This window comes from Nicotiana sylvestris, chromosome 9 (assembly GCF_000393655.2).
Source record: "Nicotiana sylvestris chromosome 9, ASM39365v2, whole genome shotgun sequence".
NCBI classification, from domain to species: domain Eukaryota; kingdom Viridiplantae; phylum Streptophyta; class Magnoliopsida; order Solanales; family Solanaceae; genus Nicotiana; species Nicotiana sylvestris.
Genome location: NC_091065.1, coordinates 67,688,753 through 67,715,746, shown reverse-complemented (window position 1 = coordinate 67,715,746; position 26,994 = coordinate 67,688,753). Strand labels below are relative to the sequence as shown.

General features: G+C 37.7%; 4 protein-coding genes across 4 annotated transcripts; all 4 read right to left on the bottom strand.

Annotated features, from left to right (window-relative positions):
- Window positions 1-2,156: 2,156 nt before the first annotated feature.
- On the bottom strand, window positions 2,157-2,907 carry LOC138877706 (uncharacterized). The gene is made up of 2 exons (XM_070157336.1): window positions 2,824-2,907; window positions 2,157-2,609 (listed from the first exon to the last, which is right to left on the bottom strand). The coding sequence occupies exons 1-2, from the start codon at window positions 2,905-2,907 to the stop codon at window positions 2,157-2,159; spliced, it is 537 nt and encodes a 178-aa protein (XP_070013437.1).
- LOC104221306 (blue-light photoreceptor PHR2) lies at window positions 2,722-5,857 on the bottom strand. Its single transcript, XM_009772338.2, has 4 exons — window positions 4,632-5,857; window positions 3,415-3,644; window positions 3,224-3,316; window positions 2,722-3,009 (listed from the first exon to the last, which is right to left on the bottom strand). The coding sequence occupies exons 1-4, from the start codon at window positions 5,598-5,600 to the stop codon at window positions 2,931-2,933; spliced, it is 1,371 nt and encodes a 456-aa protein (XP_009770640.1). The 5' UTR covers window positions 5,601-5,857; the 3' UTR covers window positions 2,722-2,930.
- Window positions 5,858-6,238: 381 nt separating this feature from the next.
- Window positions 6,239-18,180, bottom strand: LOC104221307 (gamma-tubulin complex component 4 homolog). Its single transcript, XM_009772339.2, has 16 exons — window positions 17,895-18,180; window positions 16,763-17,054; window positions 16,018-16,154; window positions 14,868-14,966; window positions 14,332-14,449; window positions 12,715-12,984; window positions 12,462-12,542; window positions 12,309-12,392; window positions 10,449-10,535; window positions 9,892-9,947; window positions 9,623-9,817; window positions 9,132-9,357; window positions 8,440-8,528; window positions 7,581-7,734; window positions 6,887-7,009; window positions 6,239-6,804 (listed from the first exon to the last, which is right to left on the bottom strand). Exons 1-16 carry the CDS (start codon window positions 18,068-18,070, stop codon window positions 6,742-6,744), a joined length of 2,250 nt encoding a protein of 749 aa, XP_009770641.1. The 5' UTR covers window positions 18,071-18,180; the 3' UTR covers window positions 6,239-6,741.
- Window positions 18,181-20,955: 2,775 nt separating this feature from the next.
- LOC104221308 (U1 small nuclear ribonucleoprotein A) lies at window positions 20,956-26,503 on the bottom strand. Its single transcript, XM_009772341.2, has 5 exons — window positions 26,342-26,503; window positions 26,067-26,239; window positions 22,365-22,458; window positions 21,986-22,074; window positions 20,956-21,483 (listed from the first exon to the last, which is right to left on the bottom strand). Exons 1-5 carry the CDS (start codon window positions 26,457-26,459, stop codon window positions 21,190-21,192), a joined length of 768 nt encoding a protein of 255 aa, XP_009770643.1. The 5' UTR covers window positions 26,460-26,503; the 3' UTR covers window positions 20,956-21,189.
- Between the last annotated feature and the right edge of the window lie 491 nt (window positions 26,504-26,994).

The window sequence follows — 26,994 nt, the reverse complement described above, 5'->3', positions numbered from 1 at the left end:
CCAGGTTTTGCTTTGCATGGTGTGGGGCCTTGAACCTGTGACCTAAGACACAAATCCACCACCCTTTGCCACTTGAGCTAGGCCCTGGAGGCTTTTAACTTATTTTAAGCATATTTTAATATTGCCAAACACTGAAAATAGCTAAAAATAGCTTAAACGCTGGTTTGACCAGACTCATGTTTTGGGGAACCATGTTTCTCACACACTGAAACATTGAACATATATTTCCTCAAGTATTTTCTCTGTTGTGCATGTTCTTAAGATACAACAACAACAACAACCCAGTGAAATCCCACTAGGGGGTCTGGGGAGGGTAGTGTGTACGCAGACCTTACCCTACCCCGAAGGAGTATAGAGGTTGTTTCTGAAATACCATCGGCTCAAAAAGACAAAAAGACAAAAGAAGACAATATTAGTAACACCACAGAAATAAATATGGAAGAAAATATATATATATATATATATATATATATATGAAAAATAAGAACATGAAATCAAGAAGAATGATACAAAGCAAAAGCAAAATAATGTCCCTACCAAGCTAGTCTCACAAAGTTATGGCATAAAACAAGACTCAACTACCTTTTAACCTACAACCCTAATACTCGACCTCCACATGTTCCTATCGAGTGTCATGTCCTCGGAAATATGAAGCATCACCATATCATGCCTAATCACTTCCCCCCAATACTTCTTAGGCCGCCCTTTACCTCTTCTCAGGCCCTCCGCAACCAGCCATTCGCAGCTCCTTACCGGAGCATCTGAGCTTTCCGCTGAACGTGCCCGAACCACCTGAGTCTTGCTTCCCGCATCTTGTCATCAATGGGAGCCACGCACACCTTCTCCCGAATAACATCATTCCTAATCTTATCCATCCTACTATGCCCACACATCCACCTGAACATCCTCATTCTTGTTACCTTCATCTTCTGGATATGTGATTTCTTAACCGGCCAACACTCACCCTCATACATCATGGTCGGCCTAACCACCGCTTTATAGAACTTACCTTTGAGTATCAGTGGCACTCTCTTGTCACACAATACTCCAGATGCTAACCTTCATTTCATCTATCCTACCCCGATACGGTGTGTAACATCCTCGTCTATCTCTCCTCCCCCCTGGATAACCGACCCAAGGTACTTGAAGTTGTCTCTACTTGGGATGACCTGTGATTCAAGCCTCACATCCACACCCACTTCCCTCTGCTCAGTGCTGAACTTACACTCCAAGTATTCCGTCTTTGACCTGCTAAGCTTGAAACCTTTAAATTCAAGATCTTGTCTCCAAACCTCCAGTCTCTCGTTAACACCGGTTCGCGACTCATCAATCAGAACTATGTCATCGGCGAATAGCATGCACCATGGCACATCCCCTTGAATGTGATGTGTCAACGCGTCCATCACCAGGGCGAATAGGAACAGACTGAGCGCAGAACCTTGGTGTAACCCCATAACAACCGGAAAATCCTCAGAGTCGCCTCCTACTGTCCTAACCCGAGTCTTTGCCCCATCATACATGTCCTTAATCGCTAAAATGTAGGGAACCGACACGCCTTTTGCCTTCAAGCTTCTCCAGAGAACTTCTCTAGGAATCTTGTCATACGCTTTTTCTAGGTCAATAAACACCATGTGCAGGTCTTTCTTTCTATCTCTGTAGTGTTCAATCAACCTCCTCACAAGGTGTATAACTTCAGTGGTAGAACGACCCGACATGAAACCAAATTGGTTGTCGGAAACGGACATCGTCATCCTCAACCTTGCTTCGACCACCCTCTCCCATACTTTCATAGTATGACTCAGTAATTTGATACCCCTATAATTGTTACAACTCTGGATATCACCTTTGTTCTTATACAATGGGACCACCGTACTCCACCTCCACTCATCCGGCATCCTCTTTGCCTTAAAAACAACATTCAACAACCTAGTCAACCACTCCAAACCTGTTTTCCTCACACACTTCCAAAATTCTACCGGAATTTCGTCAGGTCCGGTCGCTTTGCCCCTACTCATCTTACTCATAGCTCCCACGACCTCCTCAACATTGATGCGCCTGCAGTACCCAGAGTCGATGTGACTCTCGAAATGCTCCAATTCACCGAGCACAATATCCCGATCCCCTACTTCATTAAGAAGTTTTTGAAAGTAAGTCTGTCATCTCCTCTTAATCCGGGAATCTTCCATCAATACTCTACCATCGTCGTCCTTGATGCATCTCACTCGGTCTAAATCTCGAGCTTTCCTCTCTCTCAGCTTGGCCAGCCTAAATAACTGCGTCTCCCCTTCTCTTTGCCCTAGTTCCTCGTACATACGACTATAAACCACAGTCTTAGCCTCCGTGACCGCCAGCTTCGCTTCCTTTCTAGCTACCTTATACCTCTCCATGCGTGCTCGCCTCTCCCCGTCAGCTATGCTCCCCAGTAACGTCCAGTACGCCTCCTTTTTCGCTTCCACTTTACCTTGTACCACTTTATTCCACCACCAGTCTCCTTTGTGCCTACTGGAGACGCCCGTCGAGACCCCTAACACCTCTCTCGCAGCCTCTCTTATACAATTTGTTGTCGTTGACCACATAGTGTTCGCATCACTACTGCTCCTCCAAGCTCCCTGTTCTTAAGATAATGAGAACTAATATTTTCTTCAATTGCATGCCACATTTGTTATTTAAGTTTAAAGAAAGCTAATCCAGGAATGTTTGTTGGCATATCTGCTTCAACTATCGATCAAATAAAAGAACTTTTAAGATGGTAAAGCAATGGCGGCGAATTCTTTCATATCCAACACTTATTGTCTAGATAAATTGTGTATCATTGATGAATACTTCAATATCAAGACAATCCAACTCTAAAATTCCACGGCTAAACTTCTGGAAAGAATCATCAAGATACAAAAAGAAAACCTCCATTCTCCTCTTGGAATAGACCATCCTCAAGCAGCAGCTCCTACACAAGCAGTAACAGGAGCAGCACTATTTTGTTTCGCAGTGCTGTATTTCTTGGTGATGAATCTGGCACACCAGAACAGAATGTTATCCAAAGAATAATGGTAAAATATATGGTAGAAGCTGAATAAGATTCAGAGTGACATATTGATGTCATGAAAGCCTTCCCTGCAACACTAAAGGGTGGGAATTATTCCAATTAAGTGTGGGATGAATATAACACTGAATAAAGGTGAAACAAGCTCCATGGTTGTAGGAGCTAAGCTACATGCCGTATTACCTGAAAAAATCTCTCCATAACAGCTCATACATTAGCCAGTTCAGCCCAGTGCCACTACCACCGTCTTTCTGGCTAGAGGCAGCTGAAATCGTTCTGCAGCACAAAGTACCAATAAAGCATTAACCAGTTATAATAGTCTCACGGGCATTAATTAGTATCAGGATAGAAACAAACTATTGATCAGACAATACCTTGAAGTGGACTTTTTCAATTCATCAAACATGGAACGAGGAGAGAGACATCCCATAGCGAGCCAAGGAGATATTTTGCAAGAAAAGTTTGCACCATATATGCTGTCAGTAGTGCCATCCTTGTTTTCCTTATTGGGTTGGGCTTGGCATTCGGCTGCAAATTTTCTAAGTCTCTGCAGAGCTTCATTCTCTCCTCCCAAAAGGGAAGCATTAGCAGGTGGTTTTCCATTCTAAATGAGGGGCAAATGCAAATGATTAAGTATACCAAGATAAAATAAAGTTTACATTTGCCATAGTTTGCTAAGTAACTGAAACAAATCAACTTTGTCTGAATCGTTTGTGATGTTAAACAACTTACAATTCCTAAGTTTAGCATGAGTTACAATTTCAAGTCAGTGAAATATGGAACAGTTTCTTAAGTGATTACGCACGGTGCATGTAGGTAATACTTAAAAGAAACCTCCAAACATTACTCCCTAAAGAAGGTTCTTTCCAGATTACAATTTTGAGCCAGCAAATAAAAGCTGTTTGGTGTGCTGTGTCCGAGTTGGTGACCACTTAATAAGTTCATCCATATATTGATCAACAATTTGTCAAAGCTATGAGCTTGATATTTCAGTGCACAGAACTAGTCCATACAAGGATAATACAAGTAGAGCAAGGGTCATTTAACTAACTGATGCTCAAATCCCAAACCTTAAACCTACTTAAACATGGGGTTAAATCTTATAATGTTCACAATACAAGAGATGCATTGGATTAAACCATCAAATATTTCTGACTTGAATCACTTCCACTCTGTTATAAAAAAGGACTCTTGATCGTCTCTATCACTTAAAATGAAGTAGCTAAGAAACAGAAAGCAATGGGAAACTAAAGAACAACAATTATACCTCAATCTCAAACTAGATGGATTCAAGTATTAAAAAATAAAACTAGTTGACTTCAACTATCTGAATTCTTACCATCCGCTATATTACATCTGAACCCGTGTCATTCCAATACTCAAAAAGAATTTGTCTTTTAAGTCAAAATTTGTCCTTTAAGCAAATTAGGAGTTCTCAAACAACAGAAGTTTTCTACATTTTCTAGATACCAATGTAAAACACGTTTCGTTCTATAACAACTAAAACTCGTTTCATTCCAATACTAAATTATCTATCTTAGGTGTTCTCTACATTTCTAATGATCAATGTGAAACTATAAAATAGTAATACCTGACCCATGGTGGCGCTCGGATTGAGGCCCAAGTCAACCAAAGAAGGAATCTCCCCAGTTTCCACATCACCTCTAGCTGGCAATCCCCTCAACTGATCCAATGCCTCAATTGTCTTCCTTACCTCCAACCCTTGCACTTTCTCTCTAAACCCTCCATAATTCGTCGGCATTTCCTCCAACTTAAAAGGCAAATCATCCACATGGTACAATGTACTACCCCAAAAATACTTAACCTCCACTCCCTCATCCTTCATTACACTCTCAATCTTATCTTCCCCTTTAACCTCATCATACGAAACTTCTCTATGAGCATACACTGCTTCAGCTCCGACAGCCTTAGCTATTTCAACCAACACAGTCTCTGGTTTTCCAATTCTAACAACAAGATCAGACCCTCTTGACTGTAAATTGTTCCTAAGGTCAGTGACGGATTCAATCAGGAAACTAGCGCGATATGGGCCGGTTTTATCAAACCCAGATGAGGATTTGCCGTAATCTCTCGGGTCAAAACAGTAAACGGGCAAAACAGACATGGACTCATTGTGGGCCGCGTTGAGGGACTCGTTGTCGTGGACACGCAGATCGTTACGGAACCAAACGATGGATGCTCGTCGAAGGCCTGCGGCATTAGAAGGCTCAGAGGGGCGAAGTGGGTTTAGAGTGAGAGAATCCTGAAGTGGGTTAGCAGAGAAAGTGGACTTGAAGTTGGATTTTGTAGGAGGAGGGAGAGAGGCTGAAGCAGAAAGAGAGAGATTTGAAAGAGATGAAATTTGGGTTGGGATTTTAACTTTGTTGGGTCTGAAAACGGTGGAGGAGATTTTGGGAGGAGTAAGGAAGTGGGTGGGGAGGATTGTAGAGAGAGAAAGTGAGATGGAGGCTATGGGTAGAGGTTGACATGGAACAAGTTGTTGGTCTTCTTGAGGTGTTTGGTTTTCTGGGTTGTCTGAAGATTGGTTCTTGGAATCCATTTAACAGAAGTAGAAGAAGAAGAAGAAGAAGATGGAGAAGATGGGGAAGATGATGATAAGGGATGGGTTTATGCCCTCCAAAGAATTTGTTGGTGTGGTATTCTGTTAGTATATCAAAATGGTTTATTATGCATAAAGTCTTGTCTCGTTGTCTTTTGCTAGTGTTAGGTTTATGAGTTTTTATTTTAGAGGTTGGTGGAATAGTGAGTACAAAGCTCTTGTCTGCGTGCTTACATTTCCCTTACCTAATTTTGCGCCCAAGTTGGGGCCTGGAGGGGAGTTGGTAAAGGCCTTAGGGTGGGAATTAAGTAGGTGTTTCGTCATTAAAAATGTGAGATTTGAAAAATATAAATTTTCAAGTTAAGTTTAAAAGGGTAGTTAAAAATTAAAATTGTATTTGGATAAACAATTTACCTGAAAAAACTGTTGCAATGTTTTGAAGGAAAATATTGTTTACTTAAAAAAGTGATAAAAACTACTTTCAAACTTGATACTGATCTTAAAAAAATTTCGAAACTCATCTTTAAAGATTCAGTTTACTGTATAACCAAACAATGTTTTGAAGATGAGTTTCAAAAAAAAAAAATATGGATCAAACGGTCTAAATAGGTCAATAAGCTTGAATAAATAGGAAGAAATTAGCTAATAATTTTTGTCTTTATTAAAATTTAAACCTTGATCTTTCATGATTTTCACCAACTTCATTAACCACTCAATCACACCCTTGAGTGCGTGCTACTTCTAATCTTATGATTGAACAGGCCCTCCCCCATCTTCAATTTTTATCTTCCTTCTCTTTCCCTCTTATTTGATCTATACGGTCAAATACATAGTAACTTTCTCTTGTTTTCAGAGATTCAAAATAATGCAACGGGGGGGGGGGGGGGGGACGTAATTTACCACGAAAAGACAGTAGAGGAGCACGGCAAAGGGTAGCACTACCGCCCAAGTCTTACTTGTAAGAAAATGATCAGCCAGCTAACAGCATGACCTCATTTTGAAACATGAAACTCAAGAACTTGACCTTCATTCGACTTATCCAAGTTTGAAAAGCTTTGTACTGCATTATCAAGAATAAGAACACTGAATTCATCACATAAGCCATCACACTATATTCGGTGTCTTTTAGAAGAAGAAATTATCACTGCAGAAGAGATGCGGGTGGCCGAGGTCTGACAATATTGAGCACCCCTTTTGCTTTTGCCTGTTGATAAATTTTTAAAGTAATATAAATTAAATAAGCAAATTAAATATGAAGTTTCCACGTAACCCCAGAAGGGATTTACCTCAAAGAAGGAATTGAAATTGAGTCGCAAAAGAAATTGCCTAAGGAATGGGGCTCTCTGGCTCCCAGCAAGCCTGCTACTACGTAGTATTGTGTATAGGGAGTTTGATTTCTTGTTGAACTCCTGAGAAATCATAAGAAATAAGAACTATTGCAGCAGGAACCAATCCATACAACAAATATAATAAATAATTCAAAATAGCGATCATCGACCATAGAGGGAAAAAAAGGATCAAATTCAAATACTTAAGTAAAATAAGATTTCATCATTCGAAAGTAATAAGTTCTTCAACGAACAAAAGCCACAGAAAATCTAGTGCGGGAAACTAAATTATCTGTCATGGCATAGTTTATATCATAGTAATATTGATGATAACAAAATAAGGTGCCACCACATCTTTGTCAGCACTCATTAGTCAGATAAGTTGAGGTTAATCAAGTGTTAGAAGGTGGAGAATGACAAGCGAGCAAAACATCAATGAAAAGACGCCTTGGCTTTTATTTAAGAGTAGTGTTACATGAAGAACGTCAGAGGTGGTGAGCAAAGGACAGTATTTTGACCCAATTTGTGTATGGCAAATTCTTGCTTCTTAGTGATGAATTTGAATGGACCAGCCATCAGTCATTCTCTGAACATGTTCTTGACTATCATTAGAAAATGAAAACACTAGAAGCATAAATCAACTTAATAGTACCTCAGCTATGTGCTCCAGCTCCTTAGTACTTCTATTGCTTTCGTCGCTTTCGATCTTCCAACAGAACTGCAAGCATAGTTTCATTATTCCATCCAGAATTCTTGAGACAGAACCGATGTCCAAGAAAGATTGTGAAATCAGTGCAGCCAAGTAACTGAAAAACAACCCAATGTCCATCAACTTTTTATATCAAAGAACAAGCAGCAATCACAAGATATGAGTAGCAACGACATAGTAATCTTGCCAATGTTGAAACTAAGGGCAGCCCCGTGCACGAAACGTCCGGCATTACTGAAAAACCTACTAGAAGTTCAATACTATGAGAACTAAGGTGCAGTAGTTTCGTCTCTCAGGACAACAAACAAGTCCCCAATATACACAACAAGATTCTTGATACACTTCTAACTTATGTCGCAAATTAAAAATTTGTGTATGTTTGTTGCTTGTATGTGAAAGCTTACGATGGTGGTTATGCAACTGTCTTCACATTGCAAAAAGTAGTACAAAAACAGACAACCTATATCTGAAATAGAATGTCCCAGAGATACAAAAAGAGCAAACTACAAGTCTACAGCTTAGGTTGGTAATGATGATCACGTTCTAGTAGCTCCATTTCATTAACAATATGATATAATTGCAGATTAATGTTTCAAGAACAAATTAGTGGTGATAATCTTTGACAATATACACCTGAAAAGGACGACAGAATTCTAAGAAGCATAGAGCAACAGTGTAGAACTAGGAAGATTCAACAATACATACAAATTTCAAATTCCGAAAGGCACTGATAGCAGCAGTTGCAATCACTATTCAATAGTTACAGGCAGCATAGTACATGTCAAAATGTCCAATTACTTACTCTTGATGGAAGCCCACAAGTTCTGTGAAATCATGAGAATTCTGAATATGAGATTGCAAAACGTTCCATTGAGATTCTATCACATCCACCTGAGAAATTAAATGTGTTTTTAGGTTTTTGCAAAGCCATTATGGCGGAAGACAACAAAGAGACAAGACTTTCAAGGTTGTCTAACAGAGAACCTTCTTGTGATTGCTTCATCAACTACCGACCTAAGAATTAGAATCACAACTTTAATGGTGATGGACTATGACATGTTCTTTCATATAAATTAGTAAAGTTGTTTCCGATTAAGTTATAGAACGTAAAATTGTGACTTTCACATCATATGTAAGAATTGTCAATGAAACAACCTTTCTGCAAGTTATAAGGTATCAAAATTCTTAAGTATAGGACAGGGCATGTAGAAGTAAAAAGTTCCAACATTCAATCATATGCAGGTCCATGAAAATAAGCCCAGTTCTGAGCTTCAAGAGTCTATTTCAGCTGAAGGAAATGAAAGAAGCTAACTGCCTGATTAGTTTACTATATCATAGCTCATTTATTCAAGTGATCGTGGAAATTTATCACTTTAAAGAAGAGCCTTTTAGCATTAAATCTATTACACGACAAAGCATTTGGTTAAGAAAGTTGGATCATCTATTAAGCAATGATAACTGACAGGATGCACACAGATATCTTAGAGGAAATACCTGAATATAGAATTGAAGATTTCTGATCAAGAAGGCCATGTGCTCTCTAACATGCCACATTGGTCTAAGGCGTTGCCTTCGATGCTGAGACACAAATGACTTTCTAGAGTCATTTCGAAGTTTAGCAAAGTCAAAATGATCTTGATGCATAGCAAAAGCCCATGATTTTTCCAACTCCATTTGCGTCCTCTTAAGACGGAGAAGATACTGGAATATCCTTTGATACCTAATGCAAAATAGCAATTAATAAAAAAGAGTAGTTGCTAAAGGTTTTGGCAAACAACAATGTCCATGCATCGTTCCTGTTCACATCCTCATTTTATTCTGGTGGGTTGTTACTAAAGGTATTCTGGGTGGTCATCCAAGACATTATGCCATTAGAAAAACCATATACCCAAAAAGTATTTTTCAAATAAGAGAAATATTTCCTCTTCTAAGTTCACTATTTGGATTTAAAAAGATATAGATTTCATGGCAGCTGTAAATATTACTTGGATAGCACTTCCGGCGTAACAAACAGCTGCAATGGCCAGTTAATAGAATATTCAAGGGAAATGCCATCCCATCCATCAAGGGACACCTCCAAAGATGCATCTGGGTGCCCTACTGAGTCTCCATCTTTATTCACTTTTACCTTGGGCAGATCAACTGGTGAGGGTTTTAAAGCAATTCCAAATGATGGCATCCTACATTAGGAAAAGTTAATGTGACATAAACTGTTTAGACATTTCAAATATAAGAAACCAAATTATAATCTTACCGCAAAGACACCCTTGAAAAGTATTTGTCCTCTTCACCAATAGTCTTTAAAGCAGCCTGCAATGTAACCAAGGTAGTTCAAGACTTTAGATATCTTTAATGATTGTAAACCACGACAAAAACCATGCCACGCCAAGAGCAAAGAAGAAGCAACTGGACAAACAAAATTCTGCCTCTGCCATTACGCTCCAAATTTGGTTGAAAATAAACAAAAAAATAAAGAAGCATTTAGAACAACAACACCCTTCTATATTGTGATTTTTTTTTTTGGGGGGGGGGGGGGGGAGCTGAGGAAACACAATAGCCTTCTTATAGACAACTTATCAAAGACCTCAGCACATCAATAACCATTCAACCGAACTTCTCAAAATCATGGATTGTACTTCAGGCAACCAACATCAGTTACCTTTTAATGAGGCAAGACAAGAAAGAAAAGAACCAGTATGTAAAATGTAAAAATTATTTTGGAGTTGGAATGCAGAATGCAAGACAATAGAAAAATATGAAAAACAAAAGGCAGTAGTCGATACAAGCATTATTGTCCTATACAAAACCTACTAGTTGAAATGGGACCATAAGATCCGCTTCTGCAGTAGATTGGCGAGGTGGTAAACGCATCAGCTGGCGACTCTCCTCGAGGAAACTCTGTCAGAAATACCTTTTGTCAGTACTACTGAAGAAACAAAAACTTCATTTGCAAAAATCATTAAAAGGAATAGCTCTCAAACAGCACATGCTCTTTATGCATACAACTAGAATAATACTAGCTCGTTATGGCATATTCATTAGTCACCTACACTTCTCACACATATTTACAACAAATGAAGTTAAATATAGCTGAGCCATGACATAAGAAATTAGCTCTACTTATGTTGCATCAATTAGTGCCTATGTCCTTTCCACCAATAGAATAGAGAAAGAATAAAAAATCACAAGCCTATGTAAGTTTATGACTACTAACTGATGAAACTGCTAATTTTTGCTGCCTATTAATATACATAGGTAGTTTATATTTTGTCAATGATGTATTTCACATCAGCATGAATTTCATTTATATACAATAACAAATTTTATTATCCAGAAAATCTTCAAGAGCATCTGGATACAACAACAACAACGACCCAGTAAGATCCCACAAGTGGGGTCTGGGGAGGGTAATGTGTACGCAGACCTTACCTCTACCCCGAGGGGATAGAGAGGTTGTTTCCGATAGACCCTCGGCTCAAGAAGACGAAAAGAGACAATACATCAGCACCATCAACAAAAAACCATAGAAATAATAACATCACAAGAACCAGTAAATAAATGGAAAGCAGATGTAATAACCAGTAAATAAGGCTCGACACTATGAAAACGGAAGAATAGTGTAAACACAACATTGACCACTAGCAGTCTAAGACTAAATCCTATCAGCCTAGCTTCACACTGCTAGACTAAGTATACTCAACTACCTCCTAACCTACAACCTTAATGCTCAACCACCACAACTTCCTATCGAGTGTCATGTCCTCGGAGATCTGAAGCCTCGCCATATCCCGTCTGATCACCTCTCCCCAATACTTCTTAGGCCGCCCTCTACCTCTCCTCGTATCCACCAACGCCAACCGCTCGCATCTCCTTACCGAAGCATCCAAGCTTCTCCTATGTACGTGCCCGAACCATCTGAGCCTCGCTTCCCGCATCTTGTCATCAAGGGCAGCCACGCCCACCTTCTCCCGAATAACTTCATTCCTAATCTTATCCATCCTAGTGTATTCGCACATCCACCTCAACATTCTCATTTCTGCTACTTTCATCTTCTGGACATATGAGTTCTTAACTAGCCAACACTCAGCCCCATACAACATGGCCGGTCTAACCACCGCTCTATAAAACTTACCTTTGAGTAGCGGTGACACTTTCTTGTCACACAGGACTCCAAATGCTAACCTCCATTTCATCCACCCCACCCCTATACGGTGTGTGACATCTTCGTCGATCTCCCCATCCCCCTGGATAACCGACCCAAGGTACTTGAAACTTCAAGAGCATCTGGATGATACTAATATTTCCTTCATAAGCACCTTCAGCATGTTTAAGTTAGGTTAAAAACCCTAGGCTTTGGAGAAAAAACAGTAGCCACATAGATTATTCAGAATACTAGTATATCTGGATGATACTAATATTTCCTTCATAAGCACCTTCAGCATGTTTAAGTTAGGTTAAAAACCCTAGGCTTTGGAGATAAAAACAGTAGCCACATAGATTATTCAGAATACTAGTATAAAACATAAAATGCTTCCTTCTATTGATCTTTAATTGAATTATGCAACTTTCTCTCTGAGCTGTGCCAAAAATTGGAAAAGAAACAACCATCAGGAGAACATGATATCATTGACAACCTGTGAAACATAAGTTGTAGAAGTCAGTTTCCTTTACCTGGAAGAAATCACCTTTTTCTAAAAGAAAATAGTCTTTAAGAGCCTTCAAGTGCCCATTTAAGTCGGCACGCACAACGACAAGCTGCAAACAGAAATGATTCGTAAGTGCATTTTCTGCAGCAAGGGAAGAAATGGTACTGTATGCATGCACCTGCCACAGATGACTGGCTGCAACTGCTTTTATTGTATCAATGGCATTCTCGAATGATCTTTTGTGAAATTCAGACGACTCCTACAAATGAGATAGTTTTAAATTTAGGCCAAACAATAGATAGAATGTGCACTTAGCTTCAGGAGGGAGAAACCCATAAGGAGCAGGTTAAAAAAGGTTCCAAGCTTTAATACATGTGCCAAAGAAGATATATCGCACATATCAATATTAAAGACTGAGAAGCTTATTGTACCTTTAAGTGTTGAATCAGAGATTCAATCTTGTCAGCCTCTGCCTGTGGGAGTAAATCTTCTCCAATTAACTTATTATCCAAGGAGTTATTCTGGAAAGATATCGCCGTTGTATATCCTTGGGCCCTTTGAGGTCCTCTTTGTATTTGCTGATGAGATGAACCATCCTTCAATTGGAAACTGGGACTTGGATTGCGAAGAACCCTAACAGCTTTTCCTGCAAAAAGAATTGATTCTGCAACATGCATGGTAATATACTCTGGCAGCATATCCTGCATGGAGGAGAGTGTACAAATAGCTTAAATGATGTATGGTAGTAGGTTGATGGCAAAATCTGCTCTATTCCATGTGAAGAAGAGAGAACGAGAGGGAGCAACGAGAATACATAATGGTGGAGGTTTACGGCACAAGAGGGCCAAGAATAACAGGGAATGTGATAAAGTAAGCTGGGAAAGAAGAATGACTCATATTTCAACAATGATATGACGATTTTATTGTTATATCAGTCCTAGTTCCAGCAAATGGAAAAGAAAAATTTTCTTGTAGTCAGTTCTTGCTGTATCGAAGGATTGATATAGAGAAAAAAATTCCTATGCTGCTTATTTAAGCCCACCTACTGCCTTTCTTCATGAGCAATAGAACATCTTTCTAACTTTATTCAGAATACTGGTTTCAAAAATTATGCAATAGAATTGCAAAGGTAAACTAAAATCCTTTTCAGATATGTCTCACGAGAATGTTATAGATAAGGCCTTCGAATTTGCAGCTGAATAACAAGTGAACAACGTAAACATACATGACAGAGGCTAGTATAAATCATATTGCACAATCAAAATAATGAATGTCGTATCTTCCTAGATTCACCTAAGTAATAAATAAAGCAGGAATAATAGATTCTTTTTTTTTTTTTGATAAGGTAAAGATTTTATTGATAAAAGGACCAAGATGGTACATAAAATTACACCAAGATCAGACAACACCCATAACAGCATACTTCCAGTTACAAATTGCTTAGCACATCCAAAAACACTAATAGATTCTTTAATGAACCAGTTCCATTTCCCTAATCATATATACATCACAAAGAAGACAAAATGCCAGAAAACTAGAGTTTCTGAATGGTTGGGATGCTAAATACACATGGGGCTCTCAATTGTCTCATCAAAGAACTATGAGATGCAAAAGACTAACGACATGTCTATCGAAATATATCTCGAGATCTGAAACAAGACATTTTACAAGGGCAATAATAGAGAAACATTCATAGACGACAACCAGAAAAATGAAATGTTGTACAGATCCAGAGGAAGAACATGAAGTAGCAAATACTCCATTCATCCAATTTTATCTGTCCTCTTTAGACTGGGCACTATTATTAAGACGAAATGTGGGGTCAGAATTGGAGATAAAATTAACTTCTTGAAGAATCCGAACCAGCTTCCCCATAAATATGATATCTCTTTCAAGGAAAATGCAGAGAAAGTGTGCGAGAAAAGCTTCCTTTCTAGGAAAATGGACATAATTTTGGGAAAGCTGATTAAATAAAGTAGGAAACAAAGTTTGGGGCAGAGGGGGTACTTTATATATAGAAGCAACAAAATGAACAATGCAAAACATACCAAAGAAATATGGAAGCCCAAGTGCCAATCACTTAAAGATGTATCAGCGACTGACAAGCGTGTCAGTTTCTCAAGCAAATGTGGAGCTGATTCCTGTTCAGAGTCTTTGTCGTCCTGACTAAGACATAATCACAACTTACTTAGATATGTTACATATGGCTATTTGAAAAGTTACAGGACATTATAGTGACATACTGCACGGTGAAGTCTTGTGAATGAGTAGTTGCTCGAGAAAAATTTCAAGTACCGGACAGTATGATAATAAACAACAACAACAGACTCAATGTAATCCCACAAGTGGGCTCGAGGGAGGGTACCATCGGCTCAAGGAAAACGAACCGGATAGTATGATAAGTTCTATGCAAATTGGGGAATCTACTGAAACACACAGCTCACTGTCATAAGTCCTTAACTGAACAGTCAGCATCAAGCTATGGACCATTACCTATTACTAAGTAAATTTTAATTAAATGCCAAATGCTGCAGCAAGCATAAAATTATCAAACAGAATTAAAGACACCCTTCTCAGGGCTTACCTGCTGATGTAGAATTCTTGATATGGATCATGAAGAATTCCATATACCACCCAAGAAGCAAGCTGATTATACATGACCTGATGCCCATGCCAGAGGAGCCTATGCTTCAAGAAAAAAGAAAAGAAAAGAAAAAAAAGGAAAACACATGTAAGGAAGAGAACAATCGTTATTTTGGATCCATAAGCCACTGTACTAGCAGAGACACCATCATAGAATTTGCAGCTTCCTATTCCAAAAAGAATAATTCTTTTCCAAGTTAATCAAATTAAATAGTAAGAAAAAGAATCCAATGGCTGGCTACATTCTTGCAGGGAGAGAAAACATTTGCATCCTCAATGACAGAAAAAAGATAAGCACACGTAAATTCTAAGGCACTATTTTGAAAACATTCCTGAGACTAGTAAACTCAATCAACTTTCAAATCAAATGTGCTGTTTTACTTTTTTAGGTTTGTTCAATTCAGTGACCACTTTGAGTATAAGTCATTACCAGGAAACGGAAGCCACTTTTTATTTCCAAACGACTAATTTATCAAAAGCATCTCTAACCCACATTCAACTCTCTTATCTTCAATCATATTTTGGTCATGAGGTTCTCGATCATATTCAGAAAACAAACAACAATAAAAGAAAATATTAAGCAGAATAACTTATCTAGATAGAGATCCTTTCCCACATCAGTTCTTGAGGATACAGGAAACAGTGATGACCTAGCTCCATCATAGTGCTTTCAACAGTCGGACAAGTGGAGTAAATAACACTCTGTTACTTTTAATTTGGAAAGTTTTGGAAGGGGATGGAGAACAGGCAGATAAACAAATACAAGCACCAGTAAGGGGCAGGTCAGGTACCCACGTTAACACAAGTACTATAAAGGACCAATCTTGACTAATGATATCAATTTAAGTTCCTCGCAAAATGCCCCATGGGTTGGTGTATTTCTGTGAAGACATCTGAATGCCTTACCAGAAGGAAAATACAAATTGTACAACCGCTTGCATAGTATTCAAAGACCAAACGTGTAAGCAACTTTTGAGAAGTACGGCAACAACCACGACAAATAGATAAGCCACGAAAAAAGAAAGAAGAAACAAAAAAACAGTTGAGAGATGAGACGGCAAAAGAATGTGATAAAGTTTTTAAATGCTCACCTCTGAATGCATGTCTGTAGTTCCGGAACCCCACAGTGGCAGCATTTGTGTAAAAGGTTGAGAAGTTTTCCTCCATAAATGTTATCATGTTCAATCTCTAGAATCAGCTCAAAAAGAGGAGGCAAAAGAACAAAGAACTGAAATAAAATATGTTAGTGAGTCATTTAAGGAACAAAAGCAAGTCATTGAATGTATTGAAATAGGAAGATCAAGAAAATCAAGGGTGGAAAAATACGGGCAACAAGAATAATATGAAACTTGAGGAAGCACCATCAAGTCTTGATCAGAGAAAAATAAGTGCCACATCATGAAGTAATAAAAATTAGTGAAAAGCAGAGAAGTGCAGGTTCAGGAAGAAGGCATAAGCTACTAAATAAAAAGAAAAGAAAAACAGAAAACTATAAAATCAGCCAAGGTCACTTACAGTTGACTAGGATAAAGAAACAAGGAACTATGTACCAGAAGAAACAAGCAAGAAAAAACTTGATACAGCCAACGCAACCAGCCAATCCAACAATTTCCTATCCTAGTTTTTAGTATCCTATAAAGTTAAACAAATGAAAAAGAACAACCCTCATACAGATCTACTGATTCAAATTCAGAATTCCACGGCAACATATTAAAGTGATGATTTACATTTCTGCTTTTGCTTGCTGTAGACAAATATTCATCAATAATATGATCAGTAAGCAAAGAAATAATCAGAACACAGTGGTACATCATAAGGAACAAACTAACAACCCACCTTATTGAGGCCTTGAGTAAGTGTTGCCAAGATAGGTGGTGAATCAGACAGTAACTTTTGCTCAATATGTAGAACAGCAGACCTATAAACTGATAACACCTCAACAATACCATTCGCAATGGCCCTCCTGTACACACTTTGCTTCACTGTCTTCCCTTTCAATAGTTGGGATGTCCTCGACAGAGGTGACTCATTGGCGGACCTAATCCAACTTAAGTTACAAGACTTGGCTGCAAAGCGCTCTAGCTCCCTATAGTAAAATCCTAGAGTGATAATCCTCTCAATGACATCCCTGCACCCAAACCCAAAATACATGAAATACCTGCACTCCACGGCCCAATAATTATAAACGTAATACATCAAAGGCCCCTAGATATTATAGGAGCATTTATATGATTAAATCACAAGAAGCACCTACAGGTTACAACCCAAAATGTAATATATAAATGCCCAAGATCGGCAGGAACAATTATATGAACTAAAGGTCGAAAACCACATAATACACTGTTTAGCTAGATATGCAGATATTTCTTAAAGTAGTGAGAAGTTCTATATATTTAAAACAACAAAAAAGAAATGAATTATTTCCATGTTTGCTAACAACAACAACTACTACTCAACTAAACTAGTTCGAACTAGCTATATGAATCCTCAGTATCTATTTCACTCCATTCGGACTAGTTTAACTGCAAACATGAAGGATTGAAATACCCCAAGAACAATTTAGGCACAAGCAAAAAATTCAACAAAAGCTATATAGAATAAATTTATTAAACTAGGGAGAGAACTTGGTAGGAGGCTTTTTCACAACTCATAAACTCTTGAATCTCTCTACATTGTCGCTACCTCTCCACAATAGAAAATATGTAGTAACACCCCTATTTATAATACTACAAAATCAAAAACCTATTCCAATATAAAATTGGTAATCAAAACCTAACTAGATATGAATTAAATAAACTACCAAATATCAAATCCTAGACAACATAGGAATACTAATTAATCTTGGTTTAATTTCCGACAAAACATAACCAAAATTGGGCTAAAAGTTGGTTGCCATACATTTTCCACTGACGAATGAATTATACTACCCATAGAATAAAAAAGTAACACGAGAGGATAAATTGAAAACCTTTCACTGGGTTGAACGAAGGAGAGATCAGGGGCAAGCTTAAAGGTGGGTTCCTGAGAGATGGGTGCATCTGGGGACAAGGGAATACTGTGGGTAGAATCATCTCGGTGTTGTCTTGCGTCGATGATGAGATCTCCGGTGTAACCCAACAGCGCCACTAAGATTTCGTGCAGCATTATAGGTAAAGGAGAGAATTGCTTTAAACTGCTGAGTGAATAAAGAAAGAAAGTAAAGGTTTTGATGAAATGCGGTGAAAAGCGGGAAAGGGTTGGACTGGAGAGAGAGTGTCCTGAACTTTTTTGCTTTTGCTCAAAAAAAAAAAAAAAAAATTAAAAAACATTTGTTTGATTATAGAAAGCAATTAGTTTTGGGGGAATTACACATAAATAAATATAACTCACACACATACGGTGCAAGTAGAGGCGGCAATATTATTAAAAGGAAACCGTCGTCCATTCGTATTATCGATTAAAAAATGGGTTGGATAATAAACTTTGTAAAAATAGGTCTATGGATAAGAATCATATTATCCAATTAGAAAATAGTAAACCAAATGTATAACTAATGTGTTTAACTTTTACATTTGTAAAGCCTCAAATTGGGGATTCCTCAAATTTGAGAGACTAGAAATTCTCAAAAAATGATCATATTCAAGAAGTCATATCCATATTATCCGACGGATAATCCGTTTTTAATCCGTCTCAAATACGGATCGAGTCAAATAATTTATCCGATTTTTAAATTACATATTTTGACTCGCTCATATCCGACCCAACCTGCCTGTTTGCCACCCCTAAGTGCAACTAAGTGGCCCATATTTAACTTTACAAAGTTGTAGCCCAAAAATAATATGCTAAAATTCAACATTCAACTCCAAATAGGTTCTGGAAATTACTATTTAATATTAATTTTTAAAAAGACTCAAGCTTTTGATCTAATCTTCGAATTAGTAATTGTGGCTCAAACATTATTTCCATTTGGGTGATAAAAATTAGATTTTTAAGATAATCCATCATTATTGAACAAGCTTAAATAAGTGGATTTCAATTTTAAATTTGGTTTTATGAGAAATTTAGAGTGGATGTTGTTTAGACTTGTTAGAAATAGTATAAGGAGGTTGTATACAAAATTTGAAGTCATTTAATAAGATTTGGACTGGTCCACCATTGTTGAACAAGCTTAAATAAATCGGTTCAAATTTCGAATGATATTGTGAGAAATTTGGAGTTGGGTGTTAATTAGATTGTTAGAAATAGTATAAGGAGGTTGTATATAAAATTTGAAGTCACTTAATGGAGATTTGGTCTGGTTTTAAATAAAATTTTCAACTGAAAATCGTGAAAGAAGTTCGTCTACATATGTTTTGTATAAAAGTGTATAATATTGTATAAGATGTGTTTATACACTCATATACGTTATTATACAAAATTATATATATTATACAAAAATTGACTTCGTCTTCTTCCTTGAGTCTCTTATGATATTTAACTCAAACCAAGCTCAAATCTACTGCAAATCACTTCACATTTAAGTTTTGAACTCCTCTTGATATTTTCAATCAATTGGAGCAACACCCAATCCAAACAATTAACAAACTCAAAAAACCCAGATCTAAAATTTAACTCAAAAATTGTAAAACTAAATCGTGAAGAGTCTCAAAAGCCACCGGGCTCTAGAACAAAAATATTCTTAGTTTTGTAGTAAGATTTTCTTGTCGTAACATCAAACGAAATGGGTAACTTGACCACCTACATTTAACTCCATAGCTTTTAGAAGTAATAGTCGTAAGAAAATAGATTTTGAAATAGGGGTTGTCAGTTATGCTTTTGCTAGTGCTTTCAAAATATGTACAATATGGGCTAGATCGGGTAAAACTTAAAAATATAAGACATTTTTGGTTATGATGTGAAGTCACGTGTATTTTTTTATAATTCTTTCATTAGTTTTTGGGGCAGTTTTTGAAGATAAATATTTCGACTAGTTACCATTTTTCCTTTCTATCTTCAAAAGCTCTTTTTCAAATTTCAATCAAACATTTGTCCAGAAACTAGCTGAGATTCTCTCGACTTGGCCTTCTGTGCGTAATTTGACATATTAAGAAGGTTTCCAACGGTATATTAAGCTTTTATATTGACTGGTATATTATACATATTAAGATAATGACGGAAAAGTTAATGTCAAACATTTTGAAACAACCGAAAATAGAAAAACCCTCATGTTAAACTAGGACTGAACTCGGAAAGAGTACTACATACTGTCTTTGTCTTTTCCAATAGTTCAACAACAATAACAACAACGACCCAGTATAATCCCACAGGGGGTTTGGGGAGGGTAATATGTACGCAGACCTTACCCCTACCCCGAAAGGTAGAGAGGCTGTTTCCATGAGACCCTCGGCTCAAAAAAGCAACAGGAGCCGACATATTAGTACCATAAAAATGCATAATAAAATAACAGCAATATATAAGAGATATGAAATACAGAATACGAAATACGAAATAGATGGCTGGTATAGTAAAACTAGAAGGTAAAACCCTGCATCAATAGACGACCAATGACATTCTTAGTCTAACTCCTAACTGGCTAGTCTCACTCTATTGTGCTGTAGAAATATTCTCAACTCTCCCCTAACCTACAACCTTAATGCTCGACCTCCATAATTCCCTGTCAACGGTCATGTCCTCAGTAATCCTAAGTCGCGCCATGTCCTGTCTGATCACCTCTCCCCAATACTTCTTAGGTCGTCCTCTACCTCTCCGCAGTGCTCCTCCTCTAAATATGCCCGAACCATCTGAGTCTTACTTCCCGCATCTTGTCCTCCATGGGGGCCACACCCACCTTCTCTCGAATATCTTTTCCAATAGTTGATTTGAGAAATAGAACGACAGTTGCAAATTACATTTTATATTGAGTTGTGAATAAGATTATAGTCTGGTAAGGTGACAATATTACATCCAATTTTGGGATTGACAAGTTAGTATCCCGTCACTGTAACGGAGACAACTTCAACACCAATAAATGGTTACAGCACCTGGCATGAATAATAGATAAGACTTTCAGCTATGATCAAACTACACCACAAGCCTTTAGTATTTACTCTACAACATGCAAGAGGAAATTGAAATGCATAATGTTCCAAACAAAAAAGGAGGTGCTAAGGTGCTATTACACAACAAATACACTGGTGAACTTAAATATCCAAGGATCACAAGCTTAAATTTGCAGCTGCGCAACATCCAAACCCTAGTGAAAAATAATGTTTAATTCTACAGACAGCAGCTAAAATATAGTCTATCTACTTCTTTGCATATGTAATCAACATGGGATTCTCAGGGGTAATTTTGAATCCTTGAAGGGCCTGCATAGCAACAGTTGATTGCATCTCATCTCCATATTCTACGAAAGCAATTCCAGGCTTTGTTTCAACCATCCTAACTTCCTTGAAGCCAGGATATTGGAAGAAGAGCATTTGTAGCATCATCGGAGTAGACTGATGAGGAAGATTCTGCACAAACAGTATACTATTTGGCGGAGCAGGAGCCTCCGGTACAGCAGCTTTAGCCCCACCCATGTATGGTATTTGAGAGAACTGCAGCAGTTGGACAAGGGGAAAAAGTTTTTTATTTTCCAGGAAGTCTCTCATAAACAGTATATACAACTAGAAAGAAGCACCAAATTTATTATATTTTAGCCCTGGTTATAAGAAGGTATTCCCGTGCCACACAACATTAAGGTGCCAAAATTTCAGCAGAATGAGAAATAAATTCACACACACCTACACTTCCGGAAAGGTTACCATAGAGGCAAATTGCAATCTAAAAACTAATTCATTAAGTTTTGCCGCAGAGGTTTCTCTCCATCCTAACTCGAAACAACTGCCACTATCCATGCATCATGGTGCACTTTCAAGTAATGCCTAATTGGAAAAATCAGATGGCATCTTTTAAAACGAAATCTACATTGCATCACCTGTTTGCCTTCCTAGAGTACGTGGCGACAGGACAAAAGATAATATAATCCCCACTAATTTAACATATGGTGCCGAAACAGAAAACTCTACAAGGTCTCCTAAAATAAGGGAAAATGCTTACAGGAGGTGCTGCACCATAAGCACCAGCATATGCAGGATTCAGACCCATTCCAGCTTGATTAGCATCTGGCTGGTCCTTTTTCTTTCTACCTGCAGGATCAGCAAACAAATAGATAAAATTTGCAATAATCAGGTAATTGCAGTTTCTTTTCCTTTTTTTTTTTTTTGGGGGGGGGGGGGGTTGTAGGAGAGGGGGAACAGGGAAGCTAATCACAACCACAGATGTTGGAAGGTAAAATTTATCACCCTATTATTATCTGTATCTTAAAGCAAACAGTATGCAGCAAACTGTATGAAGTAACACATTTAGCCTTACAACCTCCTATATGGATTCAAAAGAATATAGAAACCCTCGAAAATTTTCAAATGAAAGACTTTACCTTTATCCTCGTGCCTCTTTCTTTTCTCTCGGGGAACAAAAGTACCATCAGCTTTTGCTACAACATCAGATTTCGTCTTTGCATATTGTATTCTCTGTGACAGACATGTATGTGTGTCAGAATAACTATGTAACCATCAATACAACAACAACAACAACAACAACCCAGTAAAATCCCACTACTGGGGTCTGGGGAAATGTAACCATCAATAGTACCCCCAATAAAACATATAACAGTAGCTATCAAAATGACATCGAGACATAATTGAGGTAAAGAAGTTAATTCAGGAATAAAAAGAGAGACTCCGGATTGAAAATTCCAACCTCATTAAGTATCTAGAAGCAATTTTAATTTTGCTTGATTAATGAACAGATGAACATAGCATGTGCATGCAAGAACCAAAAACAAAGAGGGGACACATTGTATAGCATTCATATGCACTTTGCTAAACCCTGTAATATGCTACCACGTATGTGTAAAGAATAGCATTGCATGTAAAAGTAAAGACTGAAAATTCACAAAAAAAAAGCAGTTGGTTTACTCAACCAGAGAAAACGGAAAAAGTAACATCTTTGATGTAAGAATAACCTATGTAAAACAAAATCCATAAACATTTTAACCATAATACATGTGCATCCTCATAGTTAATGGTAGCACACTATGCAAGAGCAACAAACAACTAAAGTTTAGATGCTTGTACTTTTTGGCTCCTTGGTGTAACATCAGGAATGTATATCACATAGACACTACTTGAGTTAACCTTATGGGAGTTCGAGTTTTTGCCCAGCAACTATTGCACTTTATGGGTGCCTGGGGAGAGCAATATATTTTAATCATATTAATCAAAAATCAAACAGCAAGCAATGAGGTGACACCTAGAACTAGCATTACTAATCCTAAAATCATTAGGATTAGTAAGGTAAGTGCCTATCCCCCTTGTACTATTTCTTTTGAGATATTAATAAAATAACCCACCCAAAAATCCGAGTGAAACCTGGGTGGTTCCCTTTTAAAAACACCTAGAACTAGCATGAAAAAACACTCTCTTAAACTCAAGTGAAGAGGAGAAATATGCAACTAGTACGACAATTGAAATTAAAGGATGTATGATTTGTAAATTCAAGCTCACATGAAGCTAAACCAGCATATATACATATATATTTCAGAATATCCTCATTTGACTGAGGACAAAACAAATTTCCAGGTTGAAATATCCTTGACAAAGACTATCTTAACCAATCTCTGAAACTAGGAGATACAATTGCTTACTGAAACAATTAAAAGGTCAAAGCAAATTATGATTTCAATCATCTATTCTGACTCCATTTTTCCATCTATAGACGTTTATCCACAAGATGAATCTCAGAACACATCTCAAGGATTGGCCATGTCCTATATAGACCTCCAGTCCTGGGTATTACACTATAATGATCGAATGTGCTAAAACGAAAAAGGTATATAAAAAATAAAATGGAGAAAACTTCTATTAAAAAAGACCTATAACCTTTTTTTAAAAACCTATAACCTCTCGTAATCAATTGGGACTTAGCTAAGACACAACACAAAGAAAGTAACTATATAGATGATACTCAACTAGTTGGGAATAAGCTTTAGTTGTTCAAGCTACTCTTCCATTAGTGGACCAGTATTCGGAGTTTCCTAGGATTGTTGGTAAGGAAAAAAAGGGTCATCGTAGCCCATTGAGTTCTCAACCTAGGGTCATCACATCATACATTCTACTTAATATATTTCAGAAAATGCATAAGACTTGTGGAGGCAGTTCCGAATTGATTGGTCCGAGAAGTAATGGCAGAGAGACTACAACAACAACAACCCAGTGGAATCCCACAAGTGGGGTCTGGGGAGGGTATGTGTACGCGGACCTTACCCCTACTCCGGAGGAGTAGAGAGGCTGTTTGCGATAGACCCTAGGCTCACGACATGGCAGAGAAGACTCAGTATGATAATATATTGATGCTATTGAACATAGAATCTTATGAATCAAGAAAGGAAAGCTTTTTCTATCTCCTCTGTCTACCTCTCAATAACGAGATCAAAACCCGCTAATCTCACCCCTTAGTCATGCCACATCTTACCCTCATGCCATTAGCCGAAGAACAAACTAATGTGCCCTTAACAGTCAAGCACTCTAAAATAACAAATATGTTGAATCAAAAGCATGACAGGTTTGGTGATTATTAGAAGTTCCTAGTCTGGTCAGAGATTTGTATTTCAGTATACGATAATTGTAATATCCATAGAGTATCCAGTTTTAGCCAACTCCAATCCTTAAAGACAAACTATTTAGTAATAGAAACTACAATAAAGCGCAATGCATATAACGGATTCATATACCAATCCAAATAAATTGAGCATTGAGGCCGCATTCATTGCTCAATGGACTGAATTCAAACAATATAGATGCCATACTCAATCCAACGATATGCCAAATCAATTTCCTCAAAATTTATTGTCTAGTAGTTTGGTCGATTGCACTGACTAAGAAAGAGGAGGATCGCCTATAAGTTGGTGTTTCATGTGCAAAAGCTCGGGCGAAAACGTAGATCATCTACTATTGCGTTGTCAAGTCGTTAACCGTTTGTGGAGGGTGGTCCTTAATTTATTTGGGATGCAATAGGTGATGCCGGGCACAGTGAAGGAGGCATTGCATAGTTGAGCTCATAGGAAGGGGAAGAGAAGTCCAAGGGCATGGCGTGTTGCCCCATTAGCAATTATGTGGGTTACTTGGGGAGAGAGAAATAGGAGGGCATTTGAAAGGGTGGAACAAGATTTTATAAAATTGCAAAATAGTCTTTTGTTTCTTGTTCCTTTTTGATGTACTCATGAAGTCCCAATTTGTATAGAGGATTGGGTCTCTTTAGTTGAGAACCATATTTTGGTGCAGGTTCTCTTCTTTTGGTATACGGCTTATATATGGGGTTTCCCCCAATTTTTAATACATTTATTTACCTTATAAAAAAAAGGTAGTTTGCTAGATTGCAACAACTATGCCCCAATCCCAAGCAAGTTACACTGGGATAGTGGGATTACACCGGGTTTTTTTTTTTGTTGTTGTTGTTGTACGCCCCAATCCCAAGCAAGTTACAATTGATAGTTTGAATCCTCATTGTCCATGTCTCTTCATTTAAGCCCATTTAGTAGTTTGCCAATGCCAAAAGCAGTTCCACTCCTCTTTCCATATAGCGCAACTAGTTTGAAAACCTCAAGGAAACTTATCCTTACTCCTAGAAGCTCCACCTCCTATATCCATCACATCCCTAAAGTCAGCCAGTGTAATATTAAGACACCATGAAAAATAGTATTCTCTAATTGAGCATAGGTAAGATACCAAAATGCTTGAACATTCAATACATATCTAGGATCATTTATCAAATAAATAGAGTCACACTGAAGATTTAATTCACTTTAGCTCGCTAGTCCCAAGTCCGTATAAAGATAAGGCAGGAAGATTACGGTGAATTCATAGCCTAAAAATAGCTAAATTTTGATAGATCAATCATATAAATCTCCATATAGCCAATCCCAACTAGTTTGAGAGGTATAGTTAATTGATTGATAGTAAAGTTGATTCTTTTAGCAACTGTGAACTATATATTGCAGCAGAGCACATTGCAACAGTTAGGAACTAGATTCCAGTAGTGAAAATTCACAGAAACAAACGGAAATCGGAGTAATGAATACCATAGGCTTATCGTAGAAAGGGAAACCCTGCATCTGGCGAAGTGCATTGCTAGCAGAAGAGACTTCCTCAAACACTACCCACGCCTGTCCTTTGTGCTTTAGGGTTTTGAATGCTAAAACCTCCAGTATCTTACCAAACTGTGAGAACACAGCGTGCAGCGATTTCTTCAGCTCTACAATTCATTCACCATCAATACGTAACACATCAATACAAAGTGAACACATGAGAGGAAAATGTTTTACGTACAATCTCGAGAGAAGCATGGAGTACCTACCTTCAAGCTTTATTTTCTCATTGAGGTTGTTGATATAAATAGTCACATTCGGTGTAACTTCGCCGCCGCTCGGGTTCGGATTCGGATTCGGATTCGTATTCTGGTTCGCCTCCGCCATGGCTGCTCTTCGCTAGCAGAATCAACTTCAGGTAGTCGTTAATTTCTCCAGAAATTTTAGGCACGAGTAGGGCTTCTATTTGGGCTTAGGCTGGATTAACATATTGGGCTTGGACCGTTGATGGTTTGGATTTGCTCTTCTTATCAATCCTCAGCCCAGTCCGACAATAAACGGGGTGGGTTCCGGCAGTTCGGATTGAATATGAAAATTTCAGTTTGAATATTCAATTTTTAGATTTAAGAAAATAAGCCAACTGTAAATAAGCTCGGATTGGATTAGATATTTTAAATTTAATTTCGGATTAATCGGTTTGGATATTTCGGATTTTCGATTTTGAGCCTATAAGTTGAGTTGTTTCTGCTTCTTACAAAAATGAACATCCAAATGAAAATATTCATGTAAAATTTTCTAAGAAATTCTTCTTTCTCACCGCAATCATCTAAATAAAGTTTCAAGTAATAAAATCATCATCAAGAAAATGCAACATAGACATTAATAAAGACGATAAGAATTAGCAATGGTAAATTCATGTCGA